A 23,749-nucleotide genomic window follows, 5' to 3' on the forward strand; every position below is an offset into this window, starting at 1 on the left:
GCTACGGGGATTGTCACTATCAGAATTTTCAGAGAAGCTGCAGTTAGACAGAGGGAGAAATATTCAGTCTACTGAGAGACATTTGAGAAAACACACATTGTATTTTACATTTAGCATTTGGCATTAAGAAAACACACACACACATTTGAAATAAATGCACTTTCTGAAGAAAACACACATTGTATTTTACATTTGGCTTTTGGCATTAAGAAATACACACTCACATTTGAAATAAATGCACTTTCTGAAGAAAAAGGGGCGTGGCTACAATCAATCAAACTAAAATGGGCGTGTTTTGCATAAACTGACAGCTGGTGTATACCACCTCTCTCTCTACCTTCAGTTACATATTTGTTCGGCGATCAGAGTTGGATCGGATGTAACAGTTATAGGCTTGTTTGAAACCCCACCTTAGCAGTATACTCATTGCATTTCCTGACAGTTGAAAATGTATAATCAACCACTTGTTTGGTGAGTAGCTCTATTGAGCTTTATTGTTTATTATTATTAGCTCTAGGCATAAAAAATTGTTTGGTTCCTGTTGGTTGTCAGTTAAGGCCATGGCTTAGACACCTAAGCAAGACACCTAACCCCTAATTGCTCCCGATGAGCAGGTTGGCACCTTGCATGGTCGCCTCTGCTGTCGCCTGTCGGTGTGTGAATGTGTGAGTGAATTGGTCAAATGTGTCAAGCGCTTTGGATAAAAGTGCTATATAAATGCACCATTTAACATTTAGTGCTTTTGGAGTATATTTTAATGTATTTCTGCTTGTGATATGTTGAAGTCAACTGTTTGCCTCTCTACCTGCAGTATCCCATCTATAACTGAGAATACAACCAGTGAGGCTTCTCACCACTGATAATGGGCTTTGGACTGAAGACTTCATTATGTCAATGTTTAATTTTCTTTCATTTAGGACACCTCATACATTTACTAATGTAACTCCCTGACCATGCATGCTATATTTTATTTACACATATAGGCTATTTCTGGATTCAGCACAACCACACCTTTCCGAAAAAGCCCTCATATTTTTTTTTACAATATTATTATTGGGGTTTACAGTACACATTTCAGGTTTTCATTGTCGTCAGTTATTCTTAATTCCTTTTCTCCACAAGATTATACGTATACCCACATACCCCCTCCCCCCTCCCCTTTTCTCTCTCTTAGCATCTTTGAGTTTGTTTTACTGTTGTCATACATAAATAGTACGTACATTCATTGGTACCTCCATTAGAATAAAAAATAATTGAAAAGAAGAAAAGAAAATGTAAATAAAAAATAAAAATAAATAAAAATACAAAGTAAATGAGAACATTGTGCATAGATATTAATTTTTTACATTTCCGCTTATTTTAAGTATGTGTACATAGGTATATATTTCCTACATGCATGACTGCTAGCATGTCAAATTTGAAAGCTCCTGGAGCTTGTATTATTAATCTACATGAGTTTATATGTCTCAACTCCCATACGGCCAGGCTATATTTTGGTTATTTTTTCCTTTTGGGGTGTATAACAATATCTATCAATTTAACAAGTTTTGCAGTAAAAAAAAACGTATACAAGAATCCATTTCATATATGGGAGACATGCTTGTGTTTTGTTCTACCTCCGGTAGGGGTATCTCAAAAACGAAAGCCCTTTTTGACAGTTTGTCACAGCACTATATTGCAAACGGTTGCAAACGGTCACTTTCACTTAACTATGGATTTTGACACTTCCTGAATTTGTGCTAGGTGGACTTTAAACTGACACCATGTCACGAGTAGACTCAGAGTAGACTGATCTAGGGGGGTATATTTGACCGAGGTGTAACGTTAGAGAATAAATGAAAGTTAGGAATTATTTTATATTTGTATAAAATTAAGTAGGATTTTTTTTTATCTTAACCAGCTCCAGAGAGATACAGTGATTATTAACCTTCAGTTACATATTTGTTCGGCGATCAGAGTTGGATCGGATGTAACAGTTATAGGCTTGGTTTGAAACCCCACCTTAGCAGTATACTCATTGCATTTCCTGACAGTTGAAAATGTATAATCAACCACTTGTTGAGTAGCTCTATTGAGCTTTATTGTTTATTATTATTAGCTCTATAGGCATACAAAATTGTTTGGTTCCTGTTGGTTGTCAGTTAAGGCCATGGGTAGGTAGGGAATTTATTTTATTTTATATAAAAAAAATTAAATAAAGGGAATTTCTTTATTTAATTAAAATGTTCACAACAACATGGATGCATGTGCCTCCTCTGCCAGCATGTTATGTCCATAATACTAAAGGTTTGACTAAGATTTTTATAAAACGTTATTGTAAAAAAAGGGTCGGTCGGCAACCGGAACCAAACAATATTTTAGGCCCTATTATGTATGTGCTCAACTTCTTGTGTGGTGATACGCTGCAAACGCGCATTTATTTTCACATAATTTCCCCCCGTTACTTCTATAGTGGTGATGGTGATGGTGGTGGTCATACACAGTATGGAATTACTAATCCTGGTGGATTCATACCTGCACAGGGAGGTAAGCCCTCTAGAATATATATTTTTATGTTTTATTTGTATTGCTGTTGTTTTCTGGAACTTGAACCCCAAGTAACTGCCGCAGTAGTGCCCCGCAGAAGCTAACCGCAGTAACGTACATTATTGTTATCTTCTCAATATCTATTTTACCTTGTGACAAAATGTCAGAGATCAACCTTGCTCTGTTTTTAGAGAAAATGGTATAAATAATTGCAGTAACTATACTACAAAATCACTGCAGTAGTCAGTTTAACTGTTTTCGGTTATATAGTATAAGGGTTAGTGTAAAAAGATAATCGGTACCAAAGGTGCATAATCTGTGGATTGCATGCATCGAGGTGAACAGTTATTTCAATGTGCGCAATAGGCGCGTGAAATCCGTGCATAGTCCGGGGGGCGGGGGCCGCGGGGCAGTATGAAATAAATAACTTCCAAAAGCAGCCCGTAGGCAGGTTGTAGTAACCTATAGGCGATGTTTACAACAGTTTACAACCCCGCTTTTACAATCCCGTCTGTTTTCTAGTTTTCTTCTTTTTGAGTGGAACAGCTTAGAGGAGGATCATATACTGTCTGCAGAGTGGCTGTCTCTCAGTGATATAGAGCATCACTTAGGAGACGAGACTCTTTCATTTATTGTAGCTGCTGTTTATGCTATCAAACATTCCAGAAAGGATACTATGGAATCACAAGGTACACTGTAAGAAAAAAAGCTGCAAGAAAACGGTAAATGTCTGGCATCAATGGTTGCCAAATACTTACTGTCAAATTACAGTAAAATCAAATACATTTACAGATTACAACCTTTATTTAATGGTTAATATTTTGATAAAAGGTAATTTACTGTATTTTTATGGCATTTACACTTAAAGTAGAAAAACAAAAGTAATTTGTAAAATAATACAGTGAATTTCCCCTAAAAAAAACATTAATTTTTTACAGTGTAGGTAACTCTTTATCTCTTGATTGATTGAACATTTTATTAACAGATTGCAGAATGGGTAATATACAGCTCAATACACACAATTGTTAAGGGGATGCAGACCAGAGAAAGACTTTCGTATCTCGTGGTGATATTGTGATATGCTTAATTTGCCTTGTCTAGTAGTATCCCTATTATAGGTTGGTGGAATATCATTTTCGTAATTTTGGCAGCCCAAGGCAACCGCACTTGGTTATTTTCTTTCCTGGGGCGGCGGGATGGGATTGTGTGTTTATGTCCGTCTGTGTATTGTTGTTTCATGTTCATCGGTCATAGTTAAAATGTATTTAAAAACATGAAATAACTTCAATAAATTGTTATTAAAAAAATATATATATATATATATATAAGTAGTTTACTGTACTGTGATTGTATGTGGTTTACTGGTTTGTTAAAGATTTGTCCAATGAAGGTCTAAAACTCCCATACCTGAACTGGTTTGTCCGGTTTCTTTCAGCACTGTGCGCCGCACCCCCGGCTGGCTTCCTCGGTCCCAGCGCTCCTCCGGTCTTCGACAACATGCCAGGATATGAAGGCATGGTGGCTAGAGACGGAGGTAAACTATGCAGTGGACATGGCTCCTGTTGGTGGTCTTGTGACAGTAACCATTGAAATATTCTCAGATATGAAACATATCCCAATGAATGATCTGATGCCAAAGCAATCATATACCAAACAAGTTGTTTTGGGCCCTATCATTCACCATGCCACTTATCTATTGCAGGTGGATTCCTCCCCCCTCCCATGCCTTCCCAACCACCTCCTCAGCCTGAGCCTGGACCCACACAGCCATGTTGGAAGTGAGAGTCAATCAAGTTCCTTTTTTTAATGGTCATAGGCCATGCACGGCTGCCCTTGGAGTGTAGAAAATGAATGCACAGTTAGTGCTTTTGGAAAACTGCGGTTATAGTGTTAGGGGCGACAGTGGCTCGGGAAGTGGAGCAGTCATCTGGTAATCCGGAGGTTCCTGGTTCACTTCCCTCTCCTCCCGGGCAGTGTGTCAAAGTGTTCTTGAGCAAGACACCTAACCCCTAATTGCTCCCGATGAGCAGGTTGGCACCTTGCATGGTCGCCTCTGCTGTCGCCTGTCGGTGTGTGAATGTGTGAGTGAATTGGTCAAATGTGTCAAGCGCTTTGGATAAAAGTGCTATATAAATGCACCATTTAACATTTAGTGCTTTTGGAGTATATTTTAATGTATTTCTGTGTGTTGAAGTCAACTGTTTGCCTCTCTACCTGCAGTATCCCATCTATAACTGAGAATACAGCCAGGGAGGCTCTGGCCCTGTATGTCGACGATACGTGCTGCTACAGCTCAGCCCCGGCAAAAGACGGTATTATCAGCAACATGGAGGCATTCAATACATACAGAGTAAGAGGATGAACAATGTCTTTCAATTTCAAACCTTTATTTAAACTCGAAAGGCAACTGAGGTTTCCCTCCTTTACAGTCATGTCGAGTGTACACAGTTAAACAAAACATACAGAGTTAAGAAAAAGAAAAGGCAGATAAAATCACAAAACATATACAATCATAACAATAAGACAAGTAAGGATAACAATCAATTAAAACATGTACAACTTGATAGACAGTGGTTGGAGATCAAGGTTTTAAACTCTGCACCAGAGGGGAGAATCTCAAGCTTTAAGGACTGTTGGAGTTCATTCCATGAGCTAGAGGGGCATCATAGCAAAATGCAGATGTACCCTGTTAAGAGCAAACTGGAAACCTTAAGAACCAGCCAGTCACTATAGGATGGGTTCCATATAGGTACCAAAATTCCACTCCAATAATGATGTAGTATAAGGAGGTAGCTTACTAGGCCTTAAGGCGAGACAGCACCCCCAAAATCGCCTTTTTGCTTTTTTTCAACGATATTGAGATTTTGTTATATTTTGCTTCCTAAACATGTCTTCTATGAAACTAGTGACAATAAAACGTCAACAACACACATTTAGTTGTTTATTTGACTTAATTTTGCCTGATTGCATCCATAAATGTGCACATATTTAATAGGGAAGTGCCTCATTTGCATATATAAACATACAATTCTGAAAACTTGCAATATATTTTTTCTTAGTTTATATGTACATAACAAACTGGGAAAGTTTCATAGTGATATCTATTCAAATATTTGTTGCCATAGAGGGTACACTGTTTGTTTGTAGCCTGTGTTTAGTTCTGTTCAGTTCAATAACATCATTATTATTATTATTATTATTATTATTATTATTATTATTATTATTATTATTATTATTATTATTATTATTATTATTATTATTATTATTATTATTATTATTATTATTATTATTATTATTATTATTATTATTATTATTATTATTATTATTATTATTATTATTATTATTATTATTATTATTATTATTATTATTATTATTATTATTATTATGTTATTCAGTTATCAGACATGTGTTTAGGTTGTCTATTACTAATGGTTTGATTGGGTGTTGTGTTTGTAAATTTCAAAAAAAAAATTATGGCATTTTACAATACAAAACTTTGAGGTCGTTTTCTGAAAAACTAGTTTTTTTTTTTGATCCACTTTTTCTCCCATTTTTCTATTTTTTCTCCCATCCCAATTTTCGTATCATCCAATTCAACCCTCCCCTGTCACGAACGCTGTTTCTTGCCTCCCACAAGCCGGCTGCAATGTGGACTAAGTCATACATAGCACAAGTCCCCTCCGGTACTTGAGGTAACAGCAGTCGCATCTTTTCACCTGCGCAGCTCGATCTCTCAGTGTCGAGGAGTAACGCGTGGGAGGCTCACGCTGCCCCCGACACTTCCTGATTCTACTGCGCAGGCGCACCAACCGACTTGTAGGAGTCGCTTGTTCACAACGTTCGATCCCCACCCTTCAGTTTTCCCTCCCCGTAATACGGCCAATGTGTATTACTGCGGACGACCAGCTAAACTGAAAACAATGTGGAGAGCTGGATTCGAACACGCGAATCCTAGCGTCTCCACACTGGTGGCGAGTGCCTTGCCCACTACACCACCTAGCCGCCCTTTTTATGCATTTTACTTACACACAAAGTCTTAGAACTCCATTTCCCTAGTACTACCTACCTACACACCAAACTTTCCACATTTCTTCCCATCCATATTATGCTTCTTTCTATATAGAAAGGTTTGTTATATATCATTCATAGCCGGGTTTATAGTACATTTTATACCAAAACTAGGCGAAATGACAGTATTTCCTGATGTATGATAAGAGGACATAGCCACAAAGTCTTTCTATACAAAGTTTCGTTAATGTATCAACAAAATGAAACCAAGTTTTTGAATCTGGCATTATCCATTTTGGTGATGTGAGTCTTGGCGATACATGCACAATTATATATGTGCATATTTAATGGGGAAGTGCCTCATTTGCATATATAAACATAAAATTCAGAAAACTTGCAATATATTTGTTCTTAGTTTATACGTAACAAACTGGGAAAGTTTCATAGTGATATCTATTCAAGTATTTTTTTTCCCTATTAGGGGGTGCTGTCTCGCCTTAAAAGAATGCTACCTCCTTACTACCAAGTTTGATTACATTTTTTGGTTAAATATTAACAAATGAGTTCTGAGTTTCCCCATGCTACCAAAGTCCTTTTATTTAAATAACTCAAAAAGCAAAGTAATTGCCCCAGTAGATCAGTGGTGCCCCAACCACAACAACCATAGCAGATCCAAAGATGACAGGAGGGTGGGGGCAGTAGTGTATAGGGGGCTAGATCCACAAAGAATGGATTGCATGGTGCTAATTGCACCCTTACTTACAATTCATTATGAATTGAAAATGGGGGACCCTGATGTAAACAAGATGAAAGTCTTTCTCTGGTCTGCATCCTCTTAACAATTGTGTGTATTGAGCCGTACTGTATTGTACCCATTCTGCAATCTGTTAATAAAATTGTGCGATGATTGATTGAATAAAAATTATATTAACAGATTGCAGAATGGGTACAATACAGCACGGCTCAATACACACAATTGCCTGTTCCACTCGACAGGGTCTGTACCGACCCCTTTTGACCTTATTATCATTATAATATATGATATGATATGATAATAAGGTCAAAAGGGGTCGGTACAGACCCTGTCGAGTGGAACAGGCAATTGTGTGTATTGAGCCGTGCTGTATTGTACCCATTCTGCAATCTGTTAATATAATTTTTATTCAATCAATCATCGCACAATTTTATTAACAGATTGCAGAATGGGTACAATACAGTACGGCTCAATACACACAATTGTTAAGAGGATGCAGACCAGAGAAAGACTTTCATCTTGTTTACATCAGGGTCCCCCATTTTCAATTCATAATGAATAGGCATATTTTTATGAAGATGAAAATAATTTGTGATTTTAAAATCAACCGTTTTCAAGTAGAAACATCACTACTATGTCACAAATACATGTAGAATGTAAAACGTTAGGTTGGCAATAGTTTAGCAATAGGTTAAAAGTGTACTTATATCATTTTAAGTTTTCTATTTGCGATCGTCTATTTTGACCCGGAACCGGAAATGGAAATGTTGAACCATGGGAATTGTAGGTTTCTTGTGGCCATTTCGTAGAGGAGATCGCTAGCTATCTTCCAGCGTTGAAATTTCTCCGATCTACACTTCCTGTCACATACTATGGTGGTTCAAAGTTCAGCGTTCTGAATGAATCATATCAATAATTGTTATGATTCGCGATAATAAGCTACAAAAGGTAACGTTTTTGACAAATATTGAAACGCAGTCAGTTCCTCCACACTATTGTTACCATGTAGGAAGAATTAGATCTGAAATTAGTTTCAAAATGGTTACACTGTGGGGGAAATAAAATAGTACAGTCGATTACAGTAAATATCAGTATCTGTTATTATGCAAGCCTGGTGATACTATATCCAAATTGAACTCGGCCATTTGAAAGATACTATGTGTATATATATATAAATGTGCGAATTGGCTATAATAAGGTAATGTATAAGCATATATTCTATATTCTATAATAATATTTCAAATTGCATTGGTCCGGATGGGAGAATTCAGTACTGTATATACAGAACCTTCAGTTTGATCATCTTCCCTTTATTAATTTTTTAAGTTTGGTCATTATTATCATGGTTTTATTCACTGTCAAAGATGAAAAGATCATAATTCATATTTTCCTTTGTTTCATCACAATATAAGCAAGCCTAGTAATAGACACAATATTTCTGACACTGAGAATACATTCATTGAGGTCCATAGATGTTCCTAGATACCAAGAATATGCAAATAGCCCTTGTAGAAGTGGAGCAATATTCCATTTACCTAGGTATACATTTTATGCAGATTTTCACCTGGGGTGGAACAGGTTAAGGGGATGCAGACCAGAGAAAGACTTTCATCTTATTTACATCAGGGTCCCCCATTTTCAATTCATAATGAATTGTAAGGGTGCAACTAGCACCGTGCAATCCATTCTTTGTGGATCTAGCCCTCAGTGTACTGCCTGCAATATCTTTTAAATTATAGTGTACTCTGCAAATTCAAAAGCATAATCAGCATTTATTTCTAACAATACTTGCACTCTTAAATCATAATAATCCATGCTTTTCATTAAAAATTAAATAAAAAAATCAGTCCAAAGCATTTAAATCTCCCCAGCCATGTAAAAGCTATGAATGTAATTGTCTTTCATACCCATTACTGAATGCTTTGTTATGTGTCGATGCATGTATTATTATTATTATTATTATTATTATTATTATTATTATTATTATTATTATTATTATTATTATTATTATTATTATTATTATTATTATTATTATTATTATTATTATTATTATTATTATTATTATTATTATTATTATTATTATTATTATTATTATTATTATTATTATTTTTTTTTTTTTTTTTTTTTTTTTTTTATTATTATTATTATTAGACACAAGGGATAAGTCTCCCAGTCAGAAATAGTGCTGCCCTATACTGGGCTTAGGCCATGCAGGCTTACAGTGTACCCCCAGCAAACAGCTAGACTACATCACTGGGTGGGAGGTCCTCAGGGAAATTGAGAAAATTATTCTGCAAGAGACGAAGGTCTGGGAAAACAAGTAGCCCATCGAAATCCTGTCTTATCTCTCTTTCACTGTTTTCTCATAGTATTGCCTGGAGACATTCACAGAGTCGCGTTCTACGAAGTGGAGTGATGAGCCTTACCGCGGTACGACTATTACCTAGGTCCTAATGGATCACTGGCTTTAATCAAATCTTTGTTGTCAATTACTGGAATGGATTTATTTTCTTGTTTATTATTATTATTATAAAAAAAAATCTTGTTTAATCTGTGGATTGTTTGTTTGTTTGTATATGGTATGAATTATTAATTTGTGTAAACTAGGTTGTATGCCGACCATCAGGTAGTACTTGTTTAGTTTAGGAATAGGGGGCAGGTAATTATAAGAATTATTCTTCTTCCTGCTCCTTTTGCCAATGTAGAACGTTATTTATGATTTTGTATGAAAACTGTATGTTTGTATTGCTTCCATGTGGCAAATAAAACTCTGAATCTGAATCTGAATTAGGTTCAAATGTATTGTCATCATACAGCACAAGTACAGTACAACGAAAATAAGTTTGGCATCCAGCCAGAGTGCAAATTTAGAAGTAAAGTGCAACAGCAATATACAATGTACAGGATATTAAACGGGGTACAAAATATACAAATTAGTACTACTGAGTGTAGTGCTAATCAGATGTATGTATAGTTGTAGTATTAATATGTACAGTGATACAGGTGTAAAGACAGTAGTCATACTGTCCAGCAGCGTAACTAGTAAGAGTATATACAGATATAGTATCTACAGATATGTAAAAGGACTATGTGCAGGTAAATACGGATAGGCATCTATGTGGTGAGAATAAATATATATATATATATATATATATATATTAGTGCTGTCAGGCGATTCAAAAAATTAATCTAATTAATTACAGGATTCGTAATTAATTAATCTAATTAATCGCATTTTAATCGCATAACCATTTTATGCCTGATATTCTATATTCTATCATCATATTTCAAATTGCATGTGTCCGGATGGCAGAATTCAGTACTGTATCTACAAAACCTTCTGTTTAATCATCTTCCATCTATTAATTTGCTTAGATTTTTCAGGTCTGGTCAATTTGAGCATGGTGTTATTCACAGTCAAAGATTAAAAAAAAAATTATTGATATTCTCATTTGGTTCATTACAATTTACTCAAAATAAAATGTTCATTCAATCAATCACCGCGCAGATTGATTGATTGAATGAAAATGTTATTAACAGATTGCAGAATGGGTACAATACAGTACGGCTCAATACACACAATTGTTAAGGGGATGCAGACCAGGGAAATACTTTCGTCTTGTTTACATCAGGGTCCCCCATTTTCAATTCATAATGAATTGTAAGTAAGGGTGCAACTTGCACCGTGCAATCCATTCTTTGTGGATCTAGCCCACAGTATTTCTGACACTGGGAATACATTCCCTGAGATTCATAGATGTCCCTAGAATCAGATAACAAGAACATGCAAAAAAAGTCTGTAAATGTGTATTCTACATTCTTATGGAATGAATGAGATAAAAAAAAAAAATTATAAAAAAAAAAAAAAAACGCGATAATTTGCTGTGTAATTAATTAATCTAATTAACGCGATAAACTGACAGCCCTAATATATATATATATGAATATACATGCTCGGTACCAATCCATTGCTATTTTCTTGGTCAGGCCAACTGGTTGATGCCTACACCCAAACACCCCCGGGGCCATGGGCTATTACTGCCAAAGTGCCCACTTTATTCCAGGATGACAAACAAGTCCTCAAGGTGCCCTACACTTCATCTGTGAAGGTAAGCCTTACTTTGAAATAATGTATAATTAGGTTGGGAGGGAGGGAGGGAGGGAGGGGAGGGAGGAAGAGAGTCGGTAGTCGGGAGGTTCCCGTCCAGGTCGACACCTTGCATGGTCGCTTACGCCGTCAGTGTGTGAATGTGTGAGTGAATGGGTTAATGTGAGGAACAAAATTGTAAAGCGCTTTGGATAAAGCTACTATATAAGTGCACCATTTACCACAGAAAGCGATTGTTGTTGATTTCTTGATTTCATCTACAGAGCTGTCACGGTTGCACAGGGATGGGGAAGAAGCCTTGCAGCCGCTGTGCCGGTGCTGGTAACGTAAGTAGAAGTCAGACTAAGAGCCACTTCACTCTTAGCATGGCACGGTGCGCACAGTGGTTAACACTGCTGCCTCACAGCAAGAAGGTCCTGGGTTCGAACCCCAGCAGGGGGCCTTTCTGTGTGGAGTTTGCATGTTCTCCCTGTGTTCGCATGTGTTCCCTCCAGGTACTCTGGTTTCCTCCCACACGATAAAGATATGCATGTTAGGCAGGGACTACAGATGAAAACGAGCTCATTAGCTAATTCTGGCACATTTACATTGATGTGGAAACTGAAGATGTTGATTAATGTGCACTAATAAATAATAATAATAATGGATTGGATTTATATAGCGCTCTTCTCTGACTCAGAGCGCTTCACAGAGTCCATTATTCGTTCATACACAGTCATACCGGTGGTGGTAAGCTACAATTGCAGCCAGAGCTGCCCTGAGGCAGACTCACGGAAGCGTGGCGAATAATCATCGCCTACGGCCCCTCCGACCACCACCAACATTCATTCACATTCATACGAGGCAAGTAGGTTAAGTGTCTTGCCCAAGGACACAACGGCAATGGGATGGACATGGGCTTGAGCGGGATTCGAACCACCAACCCTTCGATCATTGGACGCTCCGCTCTACCCCTGAGCCATAGCCGCCCCACAGCACTGTCCCTGGGTAAAATTTTTTAATAAATAAACTTAAAAGAACACACCAACATTAGGGCGGCTACGTGGCGTAGTGGGCAAGGCGCTCGCCACGAAATGCTGGAGAGGCTCGTCAGTTTGAGCCCAGCACTCCACATTTGCTTTCAGTTTAGCTGGTCGTCCGTAGGCCTATTAATACACATTGGCCGTATTAGGGGGTGGGAAACTGATGGGTGGGGATCGGGCGTTGTGGACAGCGACTCCTACAGGTCGGTTGGTGCGCCTGCGCAGTAGAATCAGGAAGTGTCGGGGGCAGCGTGAGCCTCCCACGCGTTACTCCTCGCCACTGAGAGATCGAGCTGCGCAGGTGAAAAGATGCGACTGCTGTTACCTCAAGTACCGGAGGGGACTTGTGCTATGTATGACTTAGTCCACATTGCAGCCGGCTTGTGGGAGGCAAGAAACAGCGTCCGTGACAGGGGAGGGTTGAATTGGATGATACGAAATTGGGATGGGAGAAAAATATAGAAAATGGGAGAAAAAGTGGATAAAAAAAAAAAAGAACACACCAACATTTTGGGAAATTAGCTTATCGTCTTCTCCAGAGAGAGACAAGAAGATAGATATCAGTTTTCTCTCTGTGCATTCAGTAGAAAGTTATCTGGCTGCACGTTAGCCTATCACAATGAATGGAAGCGGACATGGCCGGTTAGCATAGGCCAGGGGTCAGCAACCTTTACTATCAAAAGAGCCATTTTTCCCCCCTCCCACAAAATAAAATTCCTCTGGAGCCGCAAAACCAATTTACCCTTAAAATGAAGATAACACAGTGTATAACATTTTATATATAGTTATCCCCAAGCATACCCCCACATTTAGCATAAAACGCCTGACAATTGCATACCCAAAGTTATTTACGATTTATTACTTATAGCACACAGTTTGTTGCATTAATGGAATTATAAAGCAACAAAAAGAAAATGTTTGACTTTTTATTGCTGTTTTTACCTGTTATAACAAAGGAAAACCTCAAACTCTTATGAAGAGGAGAAAAAATACTGGCTGTGTAGACCTACTTTTAAATAAAACACAGAAGAGGAGACAAAACACTGGTGTCTGTAGACCGACTTTGAAATAAAACCCTGAACTATTCAGGTATATTTGAGTCCTTCCCTTATTTGTGGAACATTTATAAAATAAATAGTAGTCCACTTTGAAAAAAGACTACCATGTGTAGACCTACTTTGAAATAAAACACAGAAGAGGAGAAAAAACACTGGCATCTGTAGACCTACTTTGAAATAAAACCCTGGTGTTCACTCAATATTTTGTATTTGCCAATGAAAAGATCCAGTTGTTTCACAAATAATTTCTCTAATATTTTTGAAAATGTAGTATACACCGGTCTATAATTGTCCATTTGATGCTTATCTCCATTTTTAAATATTTGAATTACCGTTGCTGATTTCATATTATTAGGAAAAGCACCTATTTGAAAAGACAGATTGCATATATAGATCAAAGGTTTTACAATAGAATCAATTACTTCTTTAATAATTACCATGTCAATGGAGTTTATATCAGTTGATGTTTTGTTTTTGAATTACTTTTGAATTTCAATTATATCAATTTAATTTACCACAAAGGAACATATAACTGATATTATTAAACATATATTTTTTTTATCCTCAGGCAATTTTGCTGGCCAAAGTCGTTCCAACACCCACAAAGTAGTCATTGAAATCTTCAACAGTGCTTTTTACATTATCCACTTTAGCATCAGAGCTATTTAGAAAATAACTTGGAAATTCAGATTCTTTTTTTTTTTCATTTCTTTATTGCAGGAAAAGTAGTACATACATTTACAATTGTCAATATTATACATTTTCCATCTTTTCTTCTTTTCTTCCCCTTTCATTTCCTTTTCCCCTCCCTCATACCCACCCCATCCCCCCCACACCGAGGTTTTTGAAGACACATCTGCAAAACATCCAAACATACAGCATAGATGCTACTGAAAAAAAAATATATATATATTAGAAAATAGGAATAAAATAACGATAAAAAATAAGGAAGTGCAGTTAGAGGTGTAAAGCTCTATCCTTTCTAAGTCTCTTCATTGATAGTCAGGGTATCGATGTGTTGCAGAAATGGTTGCCAGGTCACTTGGAATGTTTCAAGGGAGCCCTTTAGGGAGAATCTGATTCGCTCAAGCTTAACGCAATGTAGTATCTCATGTATCCATCTGTTGTGAGTGGGTGGGGAAGGGTGTATCCACTTAAAGAGAATAAGTCTCCTAGCGAGGAGGGTAGTAAACGCCACAACTCGTTTTGCAGCCCTAGATATTATCGTAAGGGTATTCGGGATTCCGAAAAAGGCAGTGAGTGGATCTGGGTCTAACGCCACTCCCAGGACCCTACTCAGTGTATCGAATATTGTAGTCCAAAACTCTGTGAGTTTGGGGCACGTCCAAAACATGTGCATATAATCGGCTGGAGATTGTTTACATCTATTACACGCATCCGTTCTATCCGGGTATATCTTTGCTAACCTCGCATTGGTGTAGTGAACTCTATGCAGTATCCTACACTGCAGCAAACTGTGTCTTGCACATATAGAGGAAGTGTGTACCAGGTCTAGTATATGATCCCATTGTTCATCTGTAATGATAATTCCCAGATCCTCGTCCCATTTGTCTTTCAGGGAGTCTAAGCAAGTTGGGTTCATCCAAAATATTTTATCATATAAAATTGAGACGAGCCCTTTCCGCCCGGTACCGAGCGATAGGAGAGGGTCAGTCCTAGAGTCTGGAGGACGGCCAGGGAATTGTGGGAATTAGTTCTGAACAAAATGTCTGATCTGAAAAAAACAGAAAAGGTGGGAATTTGGGAGACCAAATTTTTTCGACAATTCTGCAAACGACGAGAACACACCTCCGGAGTAGAGGTCATTAATGGTTAGCAAACCTTTGTTTGCCCAGCTTCTGAATACAGGATCAGAACAGGATGGTAAGAATAGGTGATTACGAGAGATTGGAGCTAGCCCTGACGGAGCGTGTAGGCCAAATTGTTTCCTAAACTGACTCCAGATTTTCAAAGTTTCCGTCACAATTTGGTTCTGAGCCACCTATTTAATAGGGATCGAAATGGGTAATTGGGATGTTGCCACAGACCAGAGTGAGTACTTTGAAGAGGAGACTTCCATCCGAGCCCATTGGGGTTGGTCTTCTTCCTCCCTCCTGGTCCTCCAGTAAAGGAGTTTGTTTATATTACATGCCCAGTAGTAATAGCGAAGATTAGGCAAAGCCAAACCCCCTTCCGATTTGGGAAGTTGCATAATCGTCCTCTTAATACGTGCTCTTTTGTTACCCCACAGGAATGAACCTATAAGTTGATCAATCGAAGTGAAAAAGGCTTTATTAATAAATATCGGTATATGCTGAAAAGCGTATAGAAATCGGGGTAGGACCACCATCTTTATCAGGTTAACCCTTCCCAGAAGCGAGAGGGGGAGAGAGGACCATCTTGTCAGATCTAGCTTAAGAACGAAGAGCTCCGTTGGTGATTTGGCCATAAAAATCCCTAGATATGTGAATCCTTCCGTGGCCCTTTTAAAGGGGAAAAGCGATTGAGGAAGACGTTCCGCAGACGCATTAACCGGTAAATATTCACTTTTCTGGAGATTGAGTTTGTATCCAGAAAGCTGCCTATGTTGTTCTAGAATATCAAGGATAACAGGGATGGACGATGACGGATTGGAGACATAAAGTAGGAGATCGTCGGCATACAATGAGAGTTTATGAACCAGGCCGAACCTCTCAATCCCCTCAAATCTAACCTCACTGCGAAGCCAAATGGCTAAGGGTTCTGCGGCGAGCGCGTAGAGCAAGGGAGAACGCGGGCATCCTTCACGAGTACCGCGATATAGCGCAAACTGGCCCGACTTGGTACCATTCACATTGACAGAGGCCACCGGGGACGAGTATAGGAGTCTTATCCATGAAATAAAACCCGGTCCCAAACCGAATTTCTCAAGTGTATGGAACAGGTATCTCCATTCCACTCTGTCAAACGCTTTCTCAGCATCTAGGGAGAGTACCATTTCTGGCGCGCCAGTCGTGGTTGTGAAAAGGATATTTAGCAGCCTTCTGGTGTTAAAGAAGGATTGCCTATCCATGATGAAACCCGTCTGATCCGGGTCTATCAGGAACGGGACCAGGAAATTCAGATTTATAACCTCTATTCCGAATAATGATTGATTATTTTCCAAGTCCTTTGTATATTATGACTGTCCTCTAATATTTTATTGTAGTATTCCTTCTTCTGTACTCTCATAATGGAAGTCAGTTTATTCTTATACAGCTTATATTTTTCTTCGCTTTTACTAGTTCTCAGTTGTAAATATTTCTTGTAAAGTAAGTTTTTCTTTTTGCACGCCCTTTGCATACTTTTAGTCATCCATGGCTTTCCTTTATATTTATCCTTCACCCAGCACTTTCTAATAGGATAGTGTTTGTTGTATAGCTCTGTGAACGTCAACAAAAAAGCATCATATGCCTGATTTGGATCGTCAACATACACCTCATCCCAGTTGTAGTTTGTAAGGTCCATCTTTAAGGCCTCCATTCTTTCTGGTGATCCAGATCATCTCTCTCACCGTAAGGCTCAATTGTTCCTCTGTTCTCTTACCATTGTCAGAGTCCCTGTGGGTCGTGCAACGGATCCGGATACTGCCACGGAGGCGATCGCTGCCAATTTTGTCGTGGACGAGGGAGAACCAAGTAGGTCTGCTCCTATTGGTAGATCAAAATGGTAAATGGTGCATTTATATAGCAGCATTTATCCAAAACGCTTTACAATTTTGTTCCTCACATTCACCCATTCACTCACACATTCGCACACCAATGGCGGAGGCAACCATAAAGGTGCCAACCTGCTCATCGGGAGCAATTAGGGGTTAAGTGTCTTGCTCAAGGACACACCGACATGCTGCGGGAGCAGCATCAAGCAATCAAGAACAACAGGAGCGGGACTCAAACCGGGAACCTTCCGATTACCAGACGACTGCTCTACCTCCTGAGCCACTATTGCCCCGCATAGCTTTTTTTTAATCCACTTTTTCTCCCATTTTCTATATTTTTCTCCCATCCCAATTTCGTATCATCCAATTCAACCCTCCCCTGTCACGAACGCTGTTTCTTGCCTCCCACAAGCCGGCTGCAATGTGGACTAAGTCATACATAGCACAAGTCCCCTCCGGTACTTGAGGTAACAGCAGTCGCATCTTTTCACCTGCGCAGCTCGATCTCTCAGTGGCGAGGAGTAACGCGTGGGAGGCTCACGCTGCCCCCGACACTTCCTGATTCTACTGCGCAGGCGCACCAACCGACCTGTAGGAGTCGCTGTCCACAACGCCCGATCCCCACCCATCAGTTTCCCACCCCCTAATACGGCCAATGTGTATTAGTACGGACGACCAGCTAAACTGAAAGCAAATGTGGAGCGTTGGGCTCGAACAGGCAAGCCCAGTGTCTCCAGATTCCGTGGCGAGCGCCTTGCCCACTACGCCACGTAGCCGCCCTTATTGCCCCGCATAGCTATAGTTTATAGACCTTTATGGCCTCATATGTCACCAGCAACAGCTCATATGGCTCATTCATTCATTCACACACTCACACTTAGCCACTCTGCCACCCTATGGAAAGTTCATGAAGTTCATGGTCCTGTTTACTTTATGGCTTATCAACTGCATGACAGCACTGTGACTCCTGTTTACATTTAGTAGCTCAGAAGTCATGGAACTGCATGGCTAGAATTCACTTAAACGTTTTAGATATTGAGATGACTATTACATGCAAATGTATAATCTTAAAAGAATGTCCCTCTGCTTAAAGCCCTAATCTAGCATACCATATCAAAAGGTTTTCTGCCAGTGAAGATGTCACAGCTCTTTGACGGTGAAAGTGATGAGAATGTGTCTGAGACCCTGATTATGAGGCATCCTCTTCTGATGAGAATGAGATCCTTAGTGCAGATGCTCCTGTTGTCTCTCAACCACAAGCAGACACATTACTTTCCAAAAATGGAAAGTTATCATGGCCCCGCTCCCCACTTGAACAACAGGGTAGGCTTAGTGCTGCATACAAATGGTTCCAGGCCCCATACGCTGTCAGTCATGTCCAAGACATAAAGTCAGCATTCCATCTCTTCATAACACCATCAGTTGAGAAGGATATACTTGAGATGATGAATTTAAAGGGATGACGTGTGTATGGGGACAGTTGGAAGGAGTTGGATGGGACCCACTTGCAAACCTACATTGGGTTGCACATTTTTGCAAGAGTGTACAAATCAAAAAGATAAGCAACAGCAAGTCTTTGGGATGCTGACACTGGAAGGGCAATATCCATATTATATCTTGTGTCATATGCTTTGATGACAGAGAAATGAGACAGGGCCGACCAGAGTGTGACAAACCTGCAGCAAAGATCTTTCTTTAAAATGTTATGTCAATCAGTGAGATTTTATGGTGATTTGTATATTTTTCGATAGTCACATAATACGTATTCAGGTGGTCTGGATGTATAATGGGGTGGATGGGGGGAGTGGGGGTAATGTTTTATTGAAATTGTTATTTAGGTAGTCAACAAAGAAACATAAAGCACCTGAAACATACATTTCGGTAACAGTTTAAATTACGATAATTTTCTGGAGGTTTAAAGCTGGGGTCAAAATGAGGATAAAGAGTGTAAAGCATTGAGGATAACATGTTAAACCTCCAAAATATGTGTTTTTATTGAACTATACAGTAACTTCTGGGAGTAAGAAGCTATAGTGTTTTAGCATTTTCCATTCACTTGCATGACATGGTTAGCATTAGCTTAGCTATACTACACTTTTGAGCTACTTATTAACTCTGATTAATACAGATTTGGTTGATTATGCTAGTTTGCTTAACAGCTTTCAAACCATGTCAGGCTAATTTGCTCTATCTAGATAAAAGCAAAGAAAAGTGCAGTGCATTGAAGTGGGCGGGGCCGCCAGCGGCAATCTATGCCTGAATGTTTCGCAATTATGACATGTGTCCGTTTTCTGTTACAGTTGTCGCCATTGTCATGGCCAAGGATCAAAGGAATGTGCGAAATGCTGTGGAACACAGCAGCTTTTGGTTTGCATCAAACTCACAGTGGAATGGTAAGCAGCATTACTTCAATAATGTCTGACATGCTTAATACAACGACAGGTAATATGCATTGGTGCAGACTTTTTATTACCATACTGTAGCTAATGTAAACTACTAACGAGTCGCAGTCAACCAGCACCTGCTAATGTGTCTGACCCTTTAGTTCAGCTGGTTAGTGTGGCCGTCTGTGGTCCCAGGTTCAAATCCACTCGGTTATACTAATAAGGATTTCTCTTTTTATTACCATAGCTAACAAGGATTTCTCTTTTTATTACCACAGCTAACAAGGATTTCTCTTTTTATTGCGATAGCTAAACATGTTTTCTCTTTTTATTACCATAGCTAACAATAATTTCTCTTTTTATTACCACAGCTAACAAGGATTTCTCTTTTTATTACCATAGCTAACAAGGATTTCTCTTTTTATTACCACAGCTAACAAGGATTTCTCTTTTTATTGCGACAGCAAAAAAATTATTTCTCTTTTTATTACCATAGCTAACAAGGATTTCTCTTTTTATTGCGATAGCAAATTTTTTTTTCTCTTTTTATTACCATAGCTAACAAGGATTTCTCTTTTTATTACCACAGCTAACAAGGATTTCTCTTTTTATTGCCATAGCTAACAAGGATTTCTCTTTTTATTGCCATAGCTAACAAGGATTTCTCTTTTTATTACCATAGCTAACAATGATTTATCTTTTTATTACCACAGCTAACAAGGATTTCTCTTTTTATTGCCATAGCTAACAAGGATTTATCTTTTTATTACCATAGCTAACAAGGATTTATCTTTTTATTACCACAGCTAACAAGGATTTATCTTTTTATTACCACAGCTAACAAGGATTTCTCTTTTTATTGCCATAGCTAACAAGGATTTATCTTTTTATTGCCATAGCTAACAAGGATTTCTCTTTTTATTACCATAGTGTAAGATCCTGATCAAACTGGCCAGTATCACGTCTTCGTCTGTTTGGCCCTCCATCCAATTCCTCTGCGTTGTGTCATTTTAATGGTCCTGACGTCTCCGATACTGGTAGATAAGATCCTTATCTCCCCCGTTAGTGCAATCCATAAACCATACTAATTCTCCACCTCTGTAAGAATTCGACACTTCGACACCGTGAAATACCTTGTGAGGAAAAGCGTTGTTTTATTGCTATAAACAGAACCTCCTAATCAGATGTTATCAGATGTTATCAAATTGTATCGTCCTTGAAGAGTCTATTCTAATGATCTTTCGGTGTGTTCTATTGTCCCTTTGCTGTTATGTCCAATAGTGGTCAGGCCTGGTCGTTAGCCTGAAACCTCCTCGTGTTAGCCGAAGCTACTGTAATGATGATGTGGCATTCTCCCTTCCCCCCCCCTCCGTGGTGGAGGAGGAAGAGTCTCTCCTGGTTCCTTCCCTCTTAGTCTCAGTCAGATTTTAGTCTGCCCTACCCGGAAACCACTGTCAGCTTTATAGGATCTTCGTCATAGAAACGATAGCCCCGCCCCTCTTCCGGTTGTCAGGCGACACGCTGTCATGACAACCGCGTTTAACCTTTACACACACTTCAAAACGTTTCTCTACTGTTGCATTAAAGAGGTCACCCCTCTCCCTCGCTCTGGGCCTACAGTACACTCGCTCTTATCTGTGTTCTTCCAAGGAATGCAAAACAAAACACCCTCGCTGGCAGTGTATTCAATCCACTGGTCACCGTTCTATCACCGTCTTCCATGCACCTTTCGATCTACCATTTTAGCTGTGGTCCCCCCAATCTATACATCACATACATTGAAAAAGCACCCCAAATCCCTCATTCCCCCCTTTGATTCTTAATCAACCTTCAGAATCATAAATCATTATTTGGTTTTTCAATTAATTATGCCAAAAATAGCCTGTGGTTGAAGCAAACCAACCTCGTCTCTCGTGCACAAGAAACGAAGACGGCCCACGGTCAACCCAGTGATCTTGCTGCCTGATGTCTGTTTGCGCCCCCCTTCGTGCACAAAGGGAACCGAAACCGACCACCAAAACCAACAACATCCAACGACTCATCACAATTGGAGCTCCTCTGTCTGCTCCCAATAATTCTATCCTGTTGTTTTACTGTTTTCCCTCTTATCTACCTTCTATATATATATATATCCTTCTATACATATATCTTCTATATGAATCCTCCATTTATATCTCATACTCCTAATCAATGAACACCGGACTTCTCGCTGTTGTCTCGTCTCTCGATCTCCTGATTGACTCTGAAAGGAAGTCCCTGCTTGTCCATGATTCACCGCCCATGCTCTGTTGTTTCAAAACGCTCTCTAACAGCGTCTCCGCAGGGAAGCCCCCTCCGATGTCCGCCTCGTTCTCCCCTGGGCAACACCGCCTGCGACCGCTGGTCTCCGCCCCGTTGGCCGTCTCCGCCCCGTCGGTCATCTTGGTTGAGGCTCATCTCCACCGCCGTCGGCCCTTTCCAGACTCTGAAAGCAGAAACACCACGCCGGCAGTTTTTCTGTACACTCGACCCTGTGTTTTCTATTAGTCTACCGTGGCTTTGGGCCTGCAGCTCGTTCTCTATATATTTTTTTCCTCTGCAAGCCCCTGCCATGGCCACGCCCTTTCAGACTGTTGGACGGTGTGAGTGTCCTACAGCCCATGGCGCTATTTGTTCTCTATTAGTCCCCCACCTTCTCAACACCCATATCTAATCCTACAGGGCTGTTCCCTGTTTTGTTGTCTTCCGGCGTGACACCAGCAGCTAAACGATACCCACTCGGCGCTCTACGTTTGTCCCACGGGTGACCCCCAGCGCGCGCCAGTTTTTTCTGGTGACGTGTCCCCTCAAGACTGCCTATTTATTAGGTGTGAGAAGGCCCCACTGGAGATCGAACTCCCTCTTATTTCATAATTAAACTTATTTAATTAAACCGCATCTCATCTCTCTGTGCAATTCTTATTTAACCCATTCAATAATTAAACTATTTAATTAACCTGTATATCGATATTATTATTATTATGATAATAACATACAACCGAGCATCGCTCTAACATACAACAGAGCAGGTTGGTTCCCTGCCCCTAACTCACATACGTACTTGTACTATCATCTAACATACAACAGATCTGTCCGTTGCTCTATACCCTACGGGGCTGTCTACCGTCACCCTGGAGCTGTCACGTCGCTCTATACCCTACGGGGCTGTCTACCGTCGGCCTGGAGCTGTCCCGTCGCTCTATACCCTACGGGGCTGTCTACCGTCGCCCTGGAGCTGTCACGTCACTCTATATACCCTACGGGGCTGTCTACCGTCGCCCTGGAGCTGTCCCGTCGCTCTATACCCTACGGGGCTGTCTACCATCGCCCTGGAGCTGTCACGTCGCTCTATATACCCTACAGGGCTGTCTACCGTCGCCCTGGAGCTGTCCCGTCGCTCTATACCACACTTTGAGTTCCTTTACAAAGTTCTCACATACACCACCGTGTATACACACAAGCAGTTGGTAATTTTGAAAAAATTAAACTCCTTAATTAACTTAAACTCTAAATATTCCCCTATGGGTAATGGAAACTCCCCAGCACTACCCCCCCCCTCCGCAATTAAACTCCTTAATTAAATTAAACTCTGAATATTCCCCTATGGGTAATGGAAAACTCCCCAGCACTACCCCCCCCCCCCCTCCGCCACTAGGTGGCGACCTACTCCTCCTCCATTTGCCTGTATTATCCCACTGCCCCCCCTAGATAGCGGCCAAACTCAGTCTAGAGGATTGGTTGACGTGTCACTTCCCGGTTCTAATCTCCTCGTGGCTCTGCGGCCAATTTTTTCCTTTTTTTTTTTCACCGTCCCTTTAATGCCTCAAACATTCTCTCGCTACCGACCACACCCGTAACGTTTGTTCACTGCTCCCTTCACGCCACAGTCCCGCTTCCCGCTTCCTGCGTTTTGAACAGTAATCAAACTAAATACGATGTTGCCCCTTTAATTGAATGAACATCTCCCCTTTGCCTCCCTTCCCATCTCCTATACAGTGGCTTCTGTGCTCTGTAGATAAGACTCTCGATTTTCAAAACAAAAAAAACTGTGCCGCTCTGCTGTTATTCAAACACACTATTACAGCTGGCATTCTCTGTGTCAAACTAATTACGTTTACGGATACACTATTGTTGTTGTTTTATTGCTATAAACAGAACCTCCTAATCAGATGTTATCAGATGTTATCAAATTGTA

At 39.8% G+C, this 23,749-nt stretch overlaps 1 protein-coding gene across 2 annotated transcripts in view; it reads left to right on the forward strand.

The window, feature by feature from the left end:
* The first annotated feature begins 374 nt into the window (after positions 1–374).
* The window catches only part of LOC311243756 (protein SSUH2 homolog), a 40,190-nt gene continuing 16,815 nt past the window's right edge, over positions 375–23,749 (forward strand). Inside the window, exons 1-10 of one of the 2 annotated variants that reach the window (XM_084333097.1) lie at positions 375–471; positions 2,453–2,526; positions 3,962–4,060; positions 4,229–4,304; positions 4,747–4,876; positions 9,658–9,718; positions 11,276–11,397; positions 11,660–11,722; positions 17,050–17,132; positions 19,453–19,545. In XM_084333097.1, the coding sequence (XP_084189223.1) occupies positions 449–471; positions 2,453–2,526; positions 3,962–4,060; positions 4,229–4,304; positions 4,747–4,876; positions 9,658–9,718; positions 11,276–11,397; positions 11,660–11,722; positions 17,050–17,132; positions 19,453–19,545 (824 nt within the window). In that variant the 5' untranslated portion in view covers positions 375–448. Of the gene's footprint in view, positions 472–2,452; positions 2,527–3,174; positions 3,216–3,961; positions 4,061–4,228; positions 4,305–4,746; positions 4,877–9,657; positions 9,719–11,275; positions 11,398–11,659; positions 11,723–17,049; positions 17,133–19,452; positions 19,546–23,749 lie in introns of those variants that run through there. The other variant, XM_084333098.1, reaches the window with a different exon arrangement.

This window comes from Notolepis coatsorum (genome assembly GCF_963971535.1).
Source record: "Notolepis coatsorum genome assembly, chromosome: 17".
In the NCBI taxonomy this organism is placed as follows: domain Eukaryota; kingdom Metazoa; phylum Chordata; class Actinopteri; order Aulopiformes; family Paralepididae; genus Notolepis; species Notolepis coatsorum.